We start from the raw sequence: 19,499 nt of genomic DNA on the forward strand, positions 1-19,499 counted from the left end.
TCCATACTCACTTTTCCATGCTGCAGATTTTTTATCCCTTCATTTTCTTCTCCTTCTCTCTCCTGCTTCCCTCCCTTTCCCCCTCCCCCTGCCTTCTCTCCCTCTGCACTTTGTGAACTGCTGCGGCAGTGCTGAAGTCCAAAGTTCAGTAACTTGCTAAAGCACACAGATAAATATGAACCTTGGAGAATTTACATTTGCTCCAATGTAAACAGATAGCCAAGGGTCCCTTTATCAGCACTGGCTCAGGACAGTCGTGGGGGGTCTGAAGTGGCTCAATTTTGTATTTTGTTTTTTTTGGGGGGTGTAAAGGCGGGAGGCTGTGCTGTGCCCACTCTGCTGACGGTCGGGCGCGTTACCTCGGGACCATGGTGTAGGGAAGCTGGAAGCAGGATAACCCCAAATTCCAAGCCAAGAGACACCAGGCTGAAGACCATGGTCTCCAAGCTGACTCATCTCCAAGTGGAGCTGCTGGAAGCGCTGCTGGAGTCGGGGCTGACCAAGGAGACCTTGATCAAGGCTCTGAGCGAAGCGGAGCCCTACGGGCTGCAGAGCGAGAGCCAGCGCGCCATCAATGCCCTCCAGAGCGAGAAAGGGGAGCCCTGCCCCGACATCCCCAACGGAATGGGCGACTCCAGGGCCTCAGAAGATGAAACCTCAGATGACGGAGAGGAATTTACCCCTCCAATAATGAAGGAGCTGGAAAACTTGAGCCCTGAGGAGGCTGCTCACCAGAAGGCTGTGGTGGAAAGACTATTACAGTAAGGACAGATTTACTGCTCCTCTTTGCTGCTTTCTTGCACTCTCCCTCTAAATCTCTTTTCCTTTCCCCTTCTCCTCAGTGTCCCTAGTATTCACAAATGATCTAGCTACACAGAGACAGTCTTCATCCATGCCAGGACTAGCAGCCCCCAAATGCTATATAAATGTTCAGATTTTCCTTTTATCTTGCTTAAAATGCATTAAGGAAGCTATGGAGCCTGATTACATATTTGACATGCCTATAGCATCAGGCTTCAGAATAGTTCAAGGCCTGTATAGCTCCCATCTCTTTGACCGAATGTTAGGGTTTAGGATTAAAATTTTTAATACAGTTCACAATTTCAGTCATCAGGAAGAAAAAATAAAACAACCTGGTCACTCTGAGCTGGTGCTATATTTGTATAAATGATACAGTGAAGTTGTAATGTTTTCCTGCTGTATTTAAGGAGAATTATAATGTTAATTTCACTGGGGTTTGCTATAGATTATTGGCCAAAGCCAGTCAAGAGACCTTGTCCTTGTTGTTCTGAGTGTGAAGTCCCCTGACTTTGGTGGGGATTTTTCTTGTAAAAAGCACACACAAAACATATGCAGAGGTTAAACCTGGACAGAACTCTCTGCTTCTACCATCCACTGTCTGTCACAGTTACAAAGAACACACACAGCAGCAGTGTCTGGGTTTGCTGCCACACAAATTTGCCTTTGCATACAATTATTTTTGAGATCAAAAGACAGGGGAAGTTCCCTGAACCAATAAGCCTCTCAACAGACTCAGAGAAGCATTCACTCAGTTTCCCATTTGGGATTCTTACTGGCATACAATCCCCATGGGAGATCCAAGAGGTTTGTCCAAGCAAGGATGAGGCCCATCCTCCCATCCATCACAACAGATTCCTGACTGTTTTAAGGCTATTTTGAAATGACAAGCTGATAGAACACAGAGGTGCAGCAACACCCAAAATCTTCAGTAAAAATCCAGCTAGGGAATTTCTCAGGCATTCTGATCAGTCTCTTTCACGTGCAAAGGGAACAACTGAAAATGTAACAGCAGAAGCAAACATCAAATCCCACCACAAAAGGCCAGAGCTAAGAAAAGAGCATGACAAGAGTTAGCATTCCCTGTAAATACTTAAAAGAAAGCTCCCTGGCAGACTGGGAGTTGATGATTCTGCAGAACCCATGAGAGGAAAATTGACTGAATCAGCTCTTACCTGTGTGGAAAAAAATTCCCATTAATTCTGTCTTCTTCCTGGCCCAGTATGTCCCATTTCTTCTGCACTTCCAGCTCTTCCACATCTTTAAGTTTTCTCTACTTCCTTTACATCTTTCAGATTCTTTTTACCTATTTCCCTTCTCTCCTCACTATTGTTTCTGCTGCCATTCCTCCCATTTTGTTGTCTCCTTGGCTGATTCTCTCTCTGCCTCCCACTCTTTTTCTTCCCCCCATCCTTGTCTCCTTCCCATCCTCCTGAGTCTGCGTACAGGTCTTGGGGCAGTTTGAGCCCAGTGGCACCGGGCGGGCCCTGGCTAGTTACTAATTATCCAATGGCTTTATTATTTCTCTTTTGTCTTATAAATTTATAGATGAAAATACCCTGATAAGCTATTTGATCATTAACTTTTGATGGTTTGTCAAGTATCTCTCCAGAAAGAAAGCCATGGAGGTTGAGGAAGACTCCCTGGCTTTGTCCCTTTTTCTCTAATAAGTGGGTGAAGCAGGACTGAAGTGACATCTGCTGTGGTCCAAGAATAGGAGGGAGGCAATTCCTTCCTGTCACCCTCACTTCAGCACTACTTCTGGCTTCTCATCCTCCCTGTCTTTCTAGGATCTTGGTGCCAGTCTTCCCTGTGCTTACCAGCCTCACCACAAGTCTTACCTCTCTTCCAAAGCTGTGACATTAACACTTTCTGACAGTCTGGAAATGCTGAGCAGCATTTCCATTTCACAAATGGAAACTGAGGTACAGACAAATTCTAGGACCTACCTAAACCCCTGAGACAGCACAGAGGAGACTGGGCAAGGACAGGGATCTCCTAAGCCTCACACTGGCTCTTAATTACAAAGGCTTTACTCTGAAACATCAAAGATCTCTGTCATCAATCTCCCCCACCACAGGATAGAGCAATTCACTTCTGCTGTTGATGACAATATAAAGGCACCAGAAGCCTCAGTTTCAGAAAAAAGATTACAAGTGGAGGTCTATAATAGATCAAAATTTATCAAGTTAAAATGAAAAGAGTAGGAAGCCTGCATTGACATGTTCCACATTTCTCATCAAATCAACAGAGTGTCTAAAAATCTGTTCAAAGCATCTGAACCAGTAGCAGGGGTTGATAATACCTAAGAAGTTCTTACCTACTAATAAACTTTTTTTGGTTTTAAGATCAAACCTTTCCATTAATAGATGCCTTAAAGTAATGTCCTTAAAATAGTACTGTATGTATTAGAAAGCAGGGCAGAACAGTCTGTGGTAGAAATTACTTCCAGCAGTAGACAAAAGAAAGGCAGGCAAGAATCTCCATGCCCAGGGATTCCCTGCAAAAGGTCACTGCTTGCAAAACTATTTCACCATCTACACAAGGGTTTCAAATGCAGAAACCAGATGGAGGCAATTCTCCCTTTAGATAGAAGCTTCTTTGGGCATTATTAAGAACTCCTGGTCTGCAGACCAAATTTTAACAGAGAGATTGACTTGTGGGCAGCTATTGCTGATAGAGGAAAGTCTTTGTGCTAACTGCAGCCACTGCTTATAAAGCTATTGCTTTATAGAGTAGAATCAGGAAAAGTGTCCATTATTAGGCTTTCCAGGAGCTGGAAAGAGAAAAAATTGACAGCACCAAGAGACCAACTATGTCTCCACAGGACCACTGAAACTGAAACCAGTTTGAAAAACTCTGCTCAAAGCTGAGTAGAACAGAGAAGATACACCCACAGGACTGGGTGCACCCATGGGTGTTGATTAGATTTTGTCCCTACAGAGAAAACATGCTAAAAGCCATTCAGTTAAAGGTTTCTCTAGTGGGGAATTAACATAATTTCATTTTGTCCTTTCATACGTCTCACTGATCTCCCGTAGATTTACAGTTTGAATAAAAACATTCTTTCCATATCAATCCACACACAAAACAAATTGCATCTATGATAAGAAATAAATGACTCAGTAGGGAGGTAGAGCTGTGAGGAGAAACTCCCAGATAATCCCAGAATATAAGGCAAGAAGGAGGCTACCTTGGGGGAAAGGACCATACTACTGCAGGTAAAGCAAATGAAGAGAGGTAGAGTGACAATCCACCTGTAGGGCAAGGGCTGAAATTCCACTAGGAAAGAGAGAAATTGAGATAAGCAACAGATTTCCCCTGGAGGCAGGGATAAAAGCATGCTTTCCAGGAGGAAAAAAGAAAACAAAGATATATCATGACAAAGGTCCAGTCATTCCCCCTGCTTAGAACAGCTCTAGTTGGGGAATCTGGAGATGAAGCTGCCACACCCCTTTCATTTCCACATATAAACCAAGATGAGGCAAACCAGGCCAAGTTCAACAGAAAGGAACACTGCCAGCATGGATGGTCTTACCTTCCCTCTGCACTGAGATGTGCAGCAGCTCCAGAGGAAAGGGCCGGGGATGGTCCTGAGCACTTCACAGCTCTGAACCTCTGCTTGAGCAGGGTCTGGTCCAAAGCAGCAATTCAGAACACACCTCAGGGAAATGAAGGCTTCTCCCACCTGAGAATCAGAACAGGAAAGAAGGGAAGAGAGAGTGAAGGAGGAGGAGGAGAAGAAAGAAAAGAACAAAGGAAAAATAAAAAGTCAGGAAGAGTGAAGGAGGGAGAAGGTCCCCTGAATGTTACATCTCCAGCTCTCTGGAATGGGTTTTCTTTAATGCTAACAACTTGATATTTACTTTCCATTTAAATTTGAGATGTTGCTATAAATTATCAACCAGCCTCTTGTTCCCTTTGAGTTTATAACTAACTACCTGGGTTACTTATTGTTCAGGTAACAAAAGGGAGGTGAAAACGCCCTTAAAAAGTGACCTCAGAACTAAGAAAATGGGAAGCTGACATGGAGTGAGGACCCTGGCCCCTGTGGTGGGGATGAGCCATGGAGAAGGGCTATGCTCACATGGCAATAAGCAAGTGAGAGCAGGAGAACAAGACTTCAGAAGAAGGAAGTAAAAGCTACCAGTGTGAGACCAACCAGGAGAGAGATTACACCCTGGAGAACGAGACCTTGGGAAGACAGTTTGCATCTGAGCAGAAGGGAAAACTAGAAGGCAGAAAACAGTCTTGGAGATAGGGAAGGAGAGCTTGAGCAAGGCAAACCTATTTGTGCAGTTCTGACTCACTGAAACAATTGAGATTTGGCTGTAAAACAAGCAGAGAACTCAGTTTAGAGTGAAATCCTCCCCTCTGACAGTAAATGATATTCTTATAGCCAGTGAAAGAGAAGAGGCTTCAACTTCTGATGTCCTAGCCTGTGATGGAGGCTCTGCAGGTGGAACTGTGTATCTGAGCAAGGGCTCAGCTGGCCAGACTGTCATCACTTGGACTGTGGTGTAGCCTTGGGCCTAAAGCACTTGCTGCTTTGGTGTTGCAGACTGGCCTTTGACAATGTACAGAGTAGCCAGGATTTCATGCAGCTGTCCTAGGAAATCACACTGAACTAAGATTCCCTGCACTATTTTGCATGACAAAGCTCCCTGCTGAGTTAAAAGAAGACAAACCCCACAAGTCTTTAACCACTGTGAGAAGAGACTCACAGAACTTACTGGTTTATTCCTGCCACAAAATGAGGATCTCAACAGGGGAGACAAAACTGACTTGACTGGGGTGCAGAAAGGAACTAACACATAACAGAGGCTTCTATCAGTGGCCACACAGACTTTCCTCTTCCCATCTGAGCCAGAACTGAAATCAAGAGGTCAGCTCCCTGGTCAGAGGCTTTTCCCCTCTATACAGGGACTTGGACAATGAACACAGGGTGCAGGTGCTGGCCAGACCATCACAAGTACAAAGGCAGGAGACTAGTTTAGGCAGCAGGAGGGGAAAATAAAAGAAAGAAACAAACAAAAACAACCATGAGGAAAGAAAAGCTTTCATAAATTCAGCTCAGTTTGTGGTTTTTGAAAGACAAAGATAGTTAAGGGAAGATGCTAAAAATCAGAAGCCTCTATGGCAAGTGCTCCAATGTAAAAAAAGAGAAACGAATGTTCTATTTTAAGCAGGTTTTCAAAAAGCTGTAACTGACACCATTTGTGTCACACTTTAACTGCTGTGGAGCTTGCTCCTTGGACTAAGCAGCCCCTGGGAGAGGGGCTGCAGGGGAACAGAGATAAGGGTGTTTGTACTGAGAGAACAGGTGTGGACTTTGTCCTCCTTATCACTGTGCAGCCTCCAGCAACCTCCTGAGTCAACAAAGCCATGAACAGCACAGTTGGTGCCTCTGGCTCAGACATGTGTGCTCTTGTGACAGTTTCTGCACCATCCCAGGCACCTTTTTTTCTCCCCACTGCTCCTTTAATGCTGGTGTTGAATATGACACCAGTGTCTTCCTACAGCACTGCAAGCCATTTCCTGCAGACATTTCACACAGAAGGCACAGAAGGATGCCCCTGTTCAAAGTGAGCCAGGAGCTGTTCTGCAGAGGTGCTCTGGCACTGCTTGGATTTAGACTGATGAGTTTCACATCTTTATTTCTACTGTGACTTTCAGCTGGGGGGAAAACAATACACATAAAGTCACAGTCGTGTTTTCTCTATTTTCCTCAAGAACCTTAATGGATATTCTGACTGGATATAATAAAACCCAGAGGATCACATCAATTATAAAATCCCACACTGTTCCTGAAATTTTGTCTGCAGGTCTCAAATAGTTCTATTCCTTCAGCTGTTACCCAAAGGAGGGCAGCAATAGGAGGAATTAGTAATTCCATATTGCATTTAGAAGCTCTGAGTAGACCTAGGTGTGAAGCAATGTGTTTGAGTAACACGTAGCAGATGTGTAAGAACATAATTCTGGATGATTTGTCATATATATGCATACAGAGCTGTCATGCCACAGTATAATGACAGCCTGTTTCCATTGGCTGAATCATTGCAAGGCAACCCAACCTGGACCAGAATCAGGGCATGAGTCAAGTTCAGTCTAGTATCACAATCAATCTGTCTTGGAAAACTCAGTACATCTGCCCCATGTGCTTTAATGAGAGGGGGATAGAGAAGAAAAGTAATGTAGGGAAAGGGAAGAGAGAGGTTGCCTCTGTGTATTGGAAATTCCCCTGGTAAGCAGAGTCTCCTCCTAAGGGCAGACCTAAGTGTGTACAGACAGAACTTCAAAGGAAGCCACTGCTACATCTTTTGCACTTTATCTCCAATGTCATACAGTTTAACCCTGCATACAGAATCAGAACTGAGCAAGGCAGCACACTGAGGAACAGCTTTCTCCCCTGCAGGCAATGAGCACTCTGGCCTCACCAAACATGATGGTGATGACTGACAAGTGCCACTCAGGAGCTACTGCTGCACTTCCTTGAAACCCAGGTCTGCTGAGAGCGGGTGTTTGATCTCTCTCCCCTGAGAAATGCCTTGTGTTCCTTCCAGAGAGGATCCCTGGCGAGTAGCAAAGATGGTGAAGTCTTACCTCCAGCAGCACAACATCCCTCAGCGTGAGGTGGTGGACACCACAGGTCTGAACCAATCCCACCTCTCCCAACACCTCAACAAGGGCACTCCCATGAAGACCCAGAAACGAGCAGCCCTGTACACCTGGTACGTCCGGAAGCAGCGAGAGGTGGCCCAGCGTGAGTATGGCAACAATGCTCCTGTCTCAGTGCCATAAAGGCTTCTGCTTGTCCTTACTCCTTATTGTTTCCAAGGAAAAAATTCCCTGGCCCTTTGTGCTTGCAGAATTCACACATGCTGGCCAGGGCATCCTGACAGATGAGCCCATGGGAGATGACCTGCCCACCAAGAAGGGAAGGAGAAACCGCTTTAAGTGGGGTCCTGCCTCACAACAGATCCTGTTCCAAGCCTATGAGAGGCAGAAAAACCCCAGCAAAGAAGAGAGGGAGGCACTGGTGGAAGAGTGCAACAGGTAAGGGTGGGTGTGTGTCTTTGAGGAAGAGGAGCAGGGTCCCTCTGCATTCCTGGTGTTTGCTGGTGCCACTGGGAGGCAGGGCAAAGGTACAGCACCGAGTGGCACCACTGACACCAGCCATGCTTAAATTAAATGCCATAAGTGATCATTCCTTGTCCACAGAGCACAAGGAATGCCTCAGTCTTGCAGGACCCTTCCACACAGCGTGCCAGACCACAACCACTTGGGAGCTGTGCACTTTGTGTCTTTGAATAAGCCCAGCTCAGCAAGGCTCTTCTTGTGCTTTTCCCAACAGGGCAGAATGTATTCAGAGAGGTGTTTCCCCATCTCAAGCCCAGGGACTGGGCTCAAACCTGGTGACAGAGGTCAGAGTTTACAACTGGTTTGCCAACCGCAGGAAGGAGGAGGCTTTCCGGCACAAGCTGGCCATGGACACCTTCAGCGGCCCGCAGCCCCCCCCGGCGCCGCCTCTCACTCCCCACAGCTCCGCCTCCCTGCAGCCACCGCCTGCGCTCTCACCCAGCAAAGTTCACGGTAAGAACAACCAGAGGGAGATCTGCGAGAGAGCTGAACCTGCCCAAACTCAGCCACCCAAACTGTCTCCCAAGTCCAGCCCTTTAGGAAATGAATCTACAGATAGAAAAAGCAGATTTGCTACAGGGGAAGAGCAAAGATGACAAAGAGACCATGTTTCTGGGTGAGGAGAGTGGCTAGAATGTCAAGGGAGATAAAATTCAGTAACAAAACCCACAGCTAAAGCTTCTCACTTACTGTGAGGCCTCCCAGCTAGCAGGCATCAACCCCAAACTTTGTGTTCCAGGAGCCATCACTGCCTATCAGAAGTCAGTTCCATGCCCTTCCAGTCATGTGTGCCCCTTACTCCTTTCAATGCCAGCCCCATCAGACCCTGTGACAGTTTTTAGGCATGAGGAAAAGTCATTCTCCATCCAGAAAGAGCACAGCTCCATGGGCCAGAGCTGGGGGTTATTCTTACTCTAGGAAGAGATGATCTCACCAAGACTCCTCTCTTCAGCCACATCCAGAGGGGTGGTTTCCTGCTCCCTGGCTCTCACAGCCAGTCAGTGTTAGAGGAAGCAGTTACACCAAATTACAGGGGAAAGTCAGGGCAGGGTGTTCTTCTGGTTCTTCTGGTTCCCCTACTGACCATTAAGTACCTGCCTAAATATCTGGTGGCGAGTGCCTGCAGAGGAAACTGAATTTAGTGCCTGCCTAAGTTTCTCACTTGTGACAAGCAGTTTCCCTCCTGTTGTGATGCAGGAGTGAGGTACAACCAGCAGCCAGCCAGTGAGGCAGAGTCCTCCAGCAGCAACCACCACGGGAACAGCTCCATGGTGACCACCCAAACCATCCTGCATCAGGTGTCTCCCCCTGGGCTGGAGCCCAGCCAGAACCTGCTGAGCACAGACACTAAGCTGGTAAGTGATGGACACTGCTGTTCTGCTGACTGGGACATGTCAGGCCATCTGCCTGTGGTTAGAATATGGCATATATTATTATATATAATTATAAATAATATAATTTTATTATAATCATAATATTATAATCTAATATAATATGAACTATTCATGGGTATTTTTTGTAGAATGTTATTAAACCCACCTTCTTATGCTACATAGTCAAATGTAACATATTGTTAGATAACCTGTTATGTAATAATATGATATATTAGAGTCACTCTGCACTGACCATGTCAGACCAATATGTGCCCTCTAGACTGTGGTGAGGGCAGGTATTAGAGCATGAGAGCAAGTAGACATTTCCTGATGAGTAATTAAAACAGTCTGTTCTGGAAACACAGCACTCAAGGCATGACAAGACTTTCTTCTTCCCAGGAAACCCTATTCTCTCCTCCTTCCCACAGAGAGATTCTTATTCCATCTCTAGCTCTTATTTGGACTCTACCCATGCCAAGAGTTGGTCAGACCAGTGGGATTACCAGAACACAGATCCACACTTACATCTAGCTTACCTGTACAAATGGAGCCCAACAGCCTGGATGCAGACATGTACTGGATAACTAGATTGCCTCCTCAAAGCCAATTTCCCTTTGAGATCTGACCAGACCTTTTCCCACATCATTAACAAAGAAGCATCAGAACTACATGATTGATCATTCTCAGTCTGCACATGTTCCCTTGTTTTCAGAGAAACAGTCAGCAGAAGTTTGCATTAGCTCAGGCTGGCTGGAGGCAAAGTTAAGGTTGCTAAAAATAACTATGATTTAAATCTCATCAGTCACTCACTTTGCTGGCTTTCTGGTCTCTTGCTGAAGAAAATAAGTCTTTCACGAGGTCCTGAAAATCTTCTATGTCTGTGTTCTAAAACTGGTATCAAGGTGGTTTGTCCCACTGTTTAACCTCTTGGTGCTTATTCTTACTAAAGATTCCTTACAGCTTTTTGTCTGAGGGGAGAGAAAAGAAGTGTAATATAAGGCATTTAACTATCAGCCAAATCACTAGAATGCTTTTTTGCTCTTCCATAATACTATGACTACAGGTCCCCAAGGGAAAGAGGAACTCCTGCTAGAATTCTCCTACTAGAATGACCATGTGACGTTACCTGAGCCTCTTAATTTCTCTGAGCTTCTCCTTCTGCCCTCAGCTATGAAACAGAAGATGATCTATCCCTAAAGAGAACACAGTGGGCTTAATCTCATTTTTACAATTTCTTAAATGTGAAAGAACTAAACCAGCAGGGATTTACTCTTAGTATGTCAACAGTTGACCTGTGCTAGTTAATGATGAGCACACAGGAACTGCAGACAAGGATATGTGAAGCCCTTGCAGTTAGCAGGGGGAGGAGCAGGAAGAAAGGAGTTTGTCAGCTTTGGGACTCACCTGCTGCAGGTGGCACGTTCAGGGTTCTCCTTTCCCACAGGTATCAGCTCCTGGAGGAACTCTCCCTCCTGTCAGCACCCTGACTGCCCTGCACAGCCTGGAGCAGAGCCCACACACGCTGAGCCAGCAGACCCAGAACCTGATCATGGCCTCCCTGCCGGGGGTGATGGCCATCGGGGCGGGCGAGACGCCGTCCCTGGCGCCCGCCTTCACCAACACCGGAGCCTCCACGCTGGTGATCGGTGAGTGGAGGCTGCAGGGCTCTGCTTCCTGCAGCCACAGCTGCCTCTCCTTGTCACAATCACCTGCCCCATGTTCAAAGCCTTAGCACTAAGCTGGCAGTGATACAGACCTGAGGAAATTGTCACCTAAGATCAGCAGCGCTGTTGGCGAGTACCAGCGGATTCAGGACAGATGTTCCTCGTTCATGGTAGAATTAAGTTACACACAAAAGCCATGTTTTAAGAGTAATCTATTCCTATGCCAATGTTTTGGTTTGCTACTCTTCATCTTTCCAAATATAAATATAATACTTCCTTAAAATGATGGAAATTAAAGCATGTTCATAGTGCTTGAAAGACAAAACATCCTGTTCCACCACTTCCTGCAAAGAGCAGCATATGCCTTTGGAATCCACAGCAGTAATTACTATTTTTTTATATTTTTCACTTTGACAGCTTTTCTGGACTTTTATGAGATTTCTTTTCATTCCAAGACTAGTCTACTGCCAATGTGCATCTCATTAGAGGAAAGGAAAATAAAGTGTATACTCTTCTCTTACATTTTCTTCCAAGGAAGAAAGAGGCCTTGTTTTGTTCCATGGTGACAGCTGTGAACTAATTTCCATTTCTTCCCAAGATTGTGATATGGATTTGAATTCTGTGCAAACAAAAAAAAAAACCCCAAAAACTGGAGTGCAGGAGAGACCTGCTGATTTACAGGGTCTGGACAGTTGTGGGAAATGGGCAGCAATATGTGAAACCTTCTACCTCTCTCACTGGCTCAAATTCCTTAATTTGGCAGCCCTGGCAAAAAGAGTTAAAACTCCATTCCATGTGGCTGGACAGCTACAGCCTAGCTGTCTGTGTTGCCAAGAGTTTCATAAAATAAAAAGAGTAAATTAACTGGGCACTGAGGTGATGCTCTGAATTTATTTTTGAGCAAGGCCTCCCTGGTGATCACTAAACTGGAAAAGAAACTTTTCTAGTACAAAGAACGTAGACAGGAATAAACACTGGAAACCAGAGGTGGGTTGATGCAGCTTTTGGACATTTACACTTCTCTCTCACAGGCATGAAATCTATCCTTAATCACAGACAACCAAGGGAACACCTGAAAAGCAGGACCTAAAACCACCCTGCAGGCTGCCCCAATGGCTGTTTGAGATGCCCCCATTGCAGAGCAGCCCCACTCCTCCTGCAGGGTGGACACCACTGGCATCAGTCCTTGTTTTCCAGGCCTGGCCTCAACCCAGCCCCAGAGTGTTCCTGTAATAAACAGCATGGGGAGCAGCCTCACTACCCTGCAGCCTGTTCAGTTCTCCCAGCAACTGCACCCATCCTACCAGCAGCCCCTGATGCAGCAGGTCCAGAGCCACATCAACCAGAGCCCCTTCATGGCTACCATGGCTCAGATACAGAACCCTCACGGTAAGAACATACATTCATTTGCTTAAGTAAGCAAAAATAAAGACACTGTTCCTTGAGTGCATTTGCTGGGTCCTTGGGCTTACAGCACTCTGGTTTCCTCCTCTTATTGTTGCTCTAATTATGAAATTATTTTTCTATTGCATTTATCTCCCTGTCCCTCCACCCCCAGCATTTTGAAGACAGACAGCAGGTCCCACTGCATGAGGAGAACAGCTCAGCCAAAGCTCCAGCACCCACATGATGTTGTTTTCTTTCATGTACAGCTCTCTATGGCCCCAAATCTGAAGTGACTCAATACACACATGCAGGCCTCTTACCACAAACCATGGTGATAACAGACACAGCCAATCTCAGTGCCCTGACCAACCTGACACCAACTAAACAGGTAACAGCCTTTCTTTAGCCTTTGTTCCCCCTCCTGAGAGCTGCACCAGCCTGCAGGCAGCTCCTTGCATGTCAAAGAGCTTTTGGGTGTGCCTGTGCCATCCCAGCAGAAGCATCTTTCTCATCTCCTGGCCCTGCTGGGACCAGCTGCAGTGCTGGAGGCACCAGAGCAAGTTGTTCACTGCATCATCCAGGAGGATTTCACCTCCCCAGAACCTGCTCAGTGCTTCTCTCACAGCTCTCAGAAGGATGTAGAAGCCACTATTAACTCTCTTTTCTCCAGGCATTCACACCTGACTCAGAGACCCACACCGAGTCTGGGATGCACACACCAGTGTCACAGGCACCAACAATCCATCTACAGAACCAAGACTCAACAATCCAGCACCTTCAGCCAGGCCCTCGCCTCACCTCCAGCCCTGCTGGTAAGAGCAGCAGCCACTATTGTGGCTCTTAAGCCATGTATTGCCTAGTTTTTCTTGCCAATACTGTAAAATCCAGTTAGAAAATGGTAATTGGGGCTCTCAATTCCTTAAATTGGCTCTGCCAGTGTCCTGAGGGGTTTGAAAAGTCAATATAAGGAAAAGATTCAGAGCAGAGTCTGTGTAATGCCAGACTGTGGAAATTGGCCCTTTCAGAAAGGCAAATACCTTTAAAAATATCAACAAAAATCAGTGCCAATGAGTACCCAGTCCTGTGGGCAGTTCTCAGGGCTGAGAAGCCCAAGTCTCCCTCATGAAGACTCCAATTGGATCTTCCCAGTTCTAAGAGGAGAACTAGGACATCAGCTAGAATCCTTAGAACTGAACTCTCTGGAGATTGCTGCCCTCAATGTTTTCAGGCTGGCTGTGGACCCAAACCAGGTATTTAGCAGCACCCAAAACACACAGAGAAAAGCAGTTATGCCCCTAAGCCAGGAGAGCACAGCCATGCTGCAAATGGGGTGTACGTGCAATAAGGGGACTGGTGAGAATCTGCCATTGACTTCTGCCTGTACCTTTGGCAGTGTCCTCCAGCAGCCTGGTGCTCTACCAAAGCTCTGACTCCACCAACAGCCACAGCCAGCTGCTGCCATCCACTCACAACGTCATTGAGACCTTCATCTCCACACAGATGGCATCTTCCACCCAGTAACCACCACCAGCAGCCCCTGAGTGACTGCCACAACCAACCTGCCAGGTGCACCTCCAGCCCTGTTTGCCACCACAGCCTCACACAACCCCTGCTCAGCTGCCTCCAGGAGAGAAAAAGTCTCAGGCTCAAGACAGAAAATATGGAAAGATGATGCTGGCACTGCTGAAATCCACTGCCACCCCACCAAAAAAGCCCCAGCAAACCTTAACCCTAGCAGCCAGCTCAGAATGGCCAGACATCCTTTTGTGGCTGCCCAAAAAGGAATCCCAACAGTGCCAGGATGTGGATGGGACTTTAATTCACTCAGCTTTCACCAGGCTGGGCTGTATGAACCTGTCAGCACCAGACTAAATCACGTGGGAAAGAGCAAGGCTGGGCTGCCAAAGATGGGACACCACCTTTAAACACTCTCCTCCTTTGCTGCAAGGAAGCACCAACAGGAGCTATAAGAAATAACAGAACCTTGGAAGTTCCTGACTTTGCAATGAGAATAACCAAGAAACAGATTTGGGAATGGCTTGGCACAAACCTGTCAGTATGAGATCACTGACAAGCTACAAATCCTTAATAAACTACTGAAATACTAAACATTCTCAGTTAAAAATGACCTGCTCTAAAATCATGCTATCCTAGTGGAAATGGCTTGGTTGTTTTTGAAATAGCTCTGCTTTGTTTTAAATGCAGAAATTAAAGTTTAACAGCTGCAAGGAGATTCCAGTTCTCTGCATTAATCCTGTGGATTCTCATCTCATCTGATTTGCTGAATGATTTGCAGGATGGCATTTCCCACTGGTCCCTGCCACTGCCCAGCACCTGGGAGGTTCCCATGCTCCACACAAAGTAGAGGTTCCTTCAGTTTTCTCTATAAACACTCAGCCTGGATTCATTTTACACAACATGGCTCATTCTCAGCTTCCATGCAGGCTTGATTTGTAGTTCTTGGTATGCAAATAACTGCCCAGGGCTCCAAGGGTCTTGCTTGCACTAAGAGAAGAGTTTTAGTCCCAGGGATCTACTTATGTAATTCCTCTTCTAATTATTCCTCTCTATTTACTCTCAACATCCACATCACTGATACATCATTAGCCAGACATGAAAACAGCCCCAACTAACAGGTTTTTGTCTGTGACTGAAACTGAGCTACTCTTTTAACTGTGAAATGGATGAAAAACCTTGAGACTGGAAGGGAGAACTAAAAAAGCCCAACAGTGAAGTCTTCAGTTATCATATGTGGGAATATCAAAATTGCAGATGTCTGTGTAAAGTTTCATTGATAAGAGCTTCCTCTAGATACCATCAATAATTTCAGTAATGAGATTCTCTAGGAATTTGATCCTAGAATTGTTTCCTAATTTCCCATGTACACCAGTTGCAAATATATCTAATTTCCAGTTAGCATAAAAATAAACCCAAACCAAAGCAAAAAGAATTGTTTAGGCCACCTTGCATTTGAAAGCCCAGGTTTAAAATTCAGTACACTGAAGTTTTAACTGCACATAAGGCAAGTAACTTCTGCTGGCACCTTCTGTTAGATTATAAGCCAAGTTTCTACTTAGCTTTTCTATTTTCGGACGCCAGCTGTGTTTTCTTGACTAAAAACCAGCAAGAATCTTACAATTTCCCATGCTCAAAGAGCTACACTTCACTCTTTTGGTTTCTCTAATCTGGCTTTCTGAACTTCTGAATCCAATAAGCTGGATTTCCTGAAACCCAGAAATTTTAAAAACATAAGTATTTATCAGTAACAGTTAATCTCCTGAAAGACTTGGAGGTGAAGAATAAACAGACAAAGAGTGAAAATTACCAAACCTCACAGTATTACAGGGAGACAAAAGTCATTAACCTGCCCAAACAAGGAGAGAAAGGTGGTTTTAAAATTATGCTTAAGTCCCTCCTGTAGCAATTTCATAGCATTGATCAACCAGCAACTAAAAAGCCATCCTGAGCCACCTCTATCTCTGCTGGGGACAATCTGAATACAGCAAGAAAGCCACTGTTGTACCTTCCAAATTAAGTAGGTCCAAGAGTGTAGTAAAATTTAATAACAACAGATGTCATAAAAAAACCCTATACATGAAAAAAACAAAAAAAAAATCAACAGAGACAAGTGGAACAGTAGGATGCATTTACACCAACCCTGAAATCAGCTCACCACACACTGTTCATGTGCAGGGGCCCTGGAGAGGTGCAGATTGCAGAGGGATTAGTAACACAGCAGGTTTCAAAAACAGATTGTTATGATGTTTGCAGGGAAAAATAAGGGGCCCTGATTTCTGACAGGATGCTTTTGATAAATGAGTCTCCCACAGGCTGGAGCTATTCTTAGTAGTCTACAAGGAGGCAAAGAGAAAAGGCAGTTGATCACCTGTTGCCATGTAAACCAAATTGAATTCATCATACAGTTTCTCCAGAAGGGTTTCAGATGTGAAGGGACAGACCAGGAGGAATGCAGCTCTGATCACATCCCTCTGCCATGCACGTCTGGCACAGCATTTAATCCTTTTAGATTGGGCCTGCATAGGCAGCAGCACAGCCAACTGCTGTGTGAGGAGAACAATGTTCCCTTCCTCGGGGACACAGGAGCACAGGAAGTCCCTTAATTAGTCTCTCAGGCCACTGAGCTTTCAGAACAGACGCTTTGCCAATTAATTTTCCCTCATCTGCAGCAACTCCTGTTGTTAGGTTTTCTTTCAGTTCCCTTCACCCATCACAACCACCTGCTGTTTGCAGAGCAAAATCATCATTCTTTTTTCTTCTTCTTCTTTTTCTTCTTCACAGCTCCTGGCAGCACAGAGTTCTCTCTGTGATTGCTGTTCTGTCTCTCCTGCTGGCCATTTGCAGACACCAACCGAGGCAAATCTTTGCAGATCTGGTCACACTCTGCTGAGTCTATTATTTTCTCTTGGATATTATTCTCTCTCCTAATTTTCTTCTTCTTCTTTTTTTTCTGGTTGGGCTCTACATAGCCCTGACTCTGATCCTGGGACAATGCAGGGAAAGCACTTTGCTTCAGAATGTCTGCAGCTGACACGGCAGCCTCCTGGCACCTCTGCCACTCTTGGTCACTGTCTGTGTCACTGGAAAGGTAACAAGAGGGAAGGAAGTTGTGGTGCATTTCTGCCTTGAATTCACCCAAAAGTTGGACAGCAGAGTAATCTGAGATGAGAACAGACTATAAACACCCAATGGCTCTGGGGCTCCCACACCTACAGTCTGCTTTTAACCAGTCTGAAGGCCAATGTGTGCTTTACACACACTAGGAGGGGAAAGAAAATCCTCCACAAACATTTCTCATTCCCCAGTACTAAAAAAGAAACAAAATTCTGGTCTAGTCAAATATAAGAGTCATAAATACACACTTCTCAAGCTCTTCAGCTTCCTATTCCCTTGTGGGAGTCCCAGCTGCCTCTGAAATGTGGGATGCAGCAGTACTGAGGAGCAGAGCAGCTGCCAGCACCTCACCTGGAGCTAACTGGCCTCCTCCTCCTCGCTGCAGGACAAGGCTCTGGTTTCCCACAGTCTCCAGGGACAGAGGAAGAGAAGAGGCGAAAACCTGAAGTGTGGAAAGGGGGGTTTTAGACAGAATATAAAACAGAGGTGGAAGCAATCAACTGCTGTTCTCCTGGAAGGCTCAGTGCTGTGTCTGTATTTCCACAGTGCTTGACAGCAATTATTTGGGGCTGTGTGGGAGGACTTGGGGCACAGAGGTCAGAGCTGCAGAGTAACAGCTCTCACAGACAGCACCAGGAATTCTTTCAGTGCAAATGTTTATTTGTCACTTGGAGGTACAGCTGGTGATGGACAGGATCCATCCCAGCTGTCAGCAATCAACAGTCACAAAACAGCCACAATGGCTGAGCCTGGAACTCACCATCATCTTCAGAGTCAGACGGTGCCAGTGAAGTCTGGGATGGTCCTGATGAGTCCTTCAAGACAGTGATGAAACTAAACAGAAAACCCCAGTCAGATCTCAGACAGGTTTGTGCAAACTGAGCTACACTTGGGTATTTCTGGGAAACAAGACTAGAGGGAGATGTTGCATAGATCCTTTTGTGTTAGTGAGGCTGCCTCAGCTCCCTGTTTCCAGAGCAGACCAGGCCTTCTCTCCTCAGCAGTGCAAGCCACAAGAACAGTTTAAAAATAGCATTTCTAAAGCCAGCTCTGAACAGCAGGAATTCCAGTTCTCCAGGGTCATACTTGTACAACAGACAGAGTGGCAGCCCAGTACCAGGCATTCTGCCAGTACAGCCCTGAATCAGGTACTGGTGAAGGTTGTAAGAATAAATCAAAGATTCTCCTGCCAGCCTTTACATGATGGAAGTCTCTTTTCTCCCCACAAGATGTCCACCACAGAGGCAAATGCAGACAAGCAGTGCTGCATAGAGAGTTTTGACCAGATGGGGACAGCACATCAGCAAGGTTAGGTCACAGAATATTGGAAGCTTGTACTTAATACATGCATGAAGGAGACAAGATGTTGAATTTCCTGGGTTTAGCACACAAACACATCAGTGTAACTGACCCACAGAACACAGGTTTCAAGCCTTGCATACCTGTCTAGCATGGTTCCCAGTTTCTTTGCAACGTGTGCTCTGAACTCTGGAGTTGTCTGGAGCTCATTGTCACCCTCCTGGCGGCCGATTGCCTCACGCCCGTTTGAAATAAGAACAAGGATTATCTCTTTCAAGGCCAGTAACATCTGGCCCTCTCACCCAAACCCTTAAAAACACATTATTCTGTTCAGATTTAAGCATAATTTCAGATTATGGTTGGACTAATTCCCCAAACAGAAACTTCCCCTTTCAGTACGAAGTATCACAAAGAAGAAAGCAGCATAAATATTACACATTATTTTTTTCTTTAGGGAAACATTAAGTCTGAAACCAGAAGCAAAAATACCTCAGGCTTGGCTGATCTTTAGGCTGCAACCGATCCTTTCTAAAGCCCCCTGAAAAGAAAGTAGGAAAGGCTCATTTAGAGACCTGCGGCCAGGACCTCTCTAACCCTCGTCAGGAACATGTTAGAGCATAAAGAACAATGCCTGCAAGACAGCCCTGGCCCAGCTGCAGGGAGAACAGCTACGAGGGGAAAGGGGCACTTCCCTCAGGCCAGGACTGACGGGAGGGGGCTCTGGGCCCGGCTGGAGGCCCGACATGGCCTCGGGAGGGCCGGGCAGAGCCCCCTCCATTTCTGACACCGGCCCCGCGGCACAGAGGGATCCCCGCGGGTCAGGATGAGCCGGAGCGGAGCGGAGCAGCGGGGAAGAGAGGGGAGGGGCCGGACCGGAGCCGCGGGGCGGGGAAGAGAAGGGAGGGCACGCTGCAGCGGGGGTGCAGAGCCCAGCCTGTCCGCCGCCTCTCACCGCTGCGCGGCTCCGCCCGCGCCGCCGCCAGCGCGGGGCAGTCCCAGGCAGCCTCCCGGAACCGCGCGGCCGCTTCCCCGCCGCTCTCCGACTCCGAGCTGCTGTCGCTGTCCGAGCCCGAGCGGCCCCTGGGCGCCGCCATCTTGCAAGCGCGGGACACGCTGGGCGCTGTGGTCCGGCCGCGGCGCATGCCGGGAGCTGTAGTCCGGCCGCATGGCATGGCGGGAGCTGTAGTCCGACACGGCTCCCATAACC

At 46.5% G+C, this 19,499-nt stretch overlaps 2 protein-coding genes across 3 annotated transcripts; one reads left to right on the top strand and one right to left on the bottom strand.

The window, feature by feature from the left end:
* The first annotated feature begins 435 nt into the window (after positions 1-435).
* Positions 436-14,592, top strand: HNF1A (HNF1 homeobox A). 2 transcript variants are annotated; one of them, XM_071445554.1, is made up of 10 exons: positions 436-761; positions 7,362-7,561; positions 7,668-7,854; positions 8,153-8,391; positions 9,136-9,293; positions 10,756-10,957; positions 12,173-12,364; positions 12,628-12,749; positions 13,032-13,173; positions 13,755-14,592. In XM_071445554.1, exons 1-10 carry the CDS (start codon positions 436-438, stop codon positions 13,880-13,882), a joined length of 1,896 nt encoding a protein of 631 aa, XP_071301655.1. In that variant the 3' UTR covers positions 13,883-14,592. The 2 variants fall into 2 exon arrangements, with proteins under 2 accessions (XP_071301655.1, XP_071301656.1); XM_071445555.1 differs by lacking the exons at positions 12,628-12,749; positions 13,755-14,592 and having other exon boundaries at positions 13,032-13,128.
* A 1,300-nt stretch (positions 14,593-15,892) lies between these two features.
* On the bottom strand, positions 15,893-19,464 carry CUNH12orf43 (chromosome unknown C12orf43 homolog). Its single transcript, XM_071445558.1, has 6 exons — positions 19,245-19,464; positions 18,781-18,830; positions 18,436-18,533; positions 17,754-17,827; positions 17,345-17,435; positions 15,893-16,959 (listed from the first exon to the last, which is right to left on the bottom strand). The coding sequence occupies exons 1-6, from the start codon at positions 19,462-19,464 to the stop codon at positions 16,623-16,625; spliced, it is 870 nt and encodes a 289-aa protein (XP_071301659.1). The 3' UTR covers positions 15,893-16,622.
* Positions 19,465-19,499: the final 35 nt, after the last annotated feature.

The sequence above is a fragment of the Agelaius tricolor genome, unplaced genomic scaffold (assembly GCF_023055355.1).
Source record: "Agelaius tricolor isolate 1412-34295 unplaced genomic scaffold, bAgeTri1.0.p SCAF_20, whole genome shotgun sequence".
NCBI lineage: Eukaryota > Metazoa > Chordata > Aves > Passeriformes > Icteridae > Agelaius > Agelaius tricolor.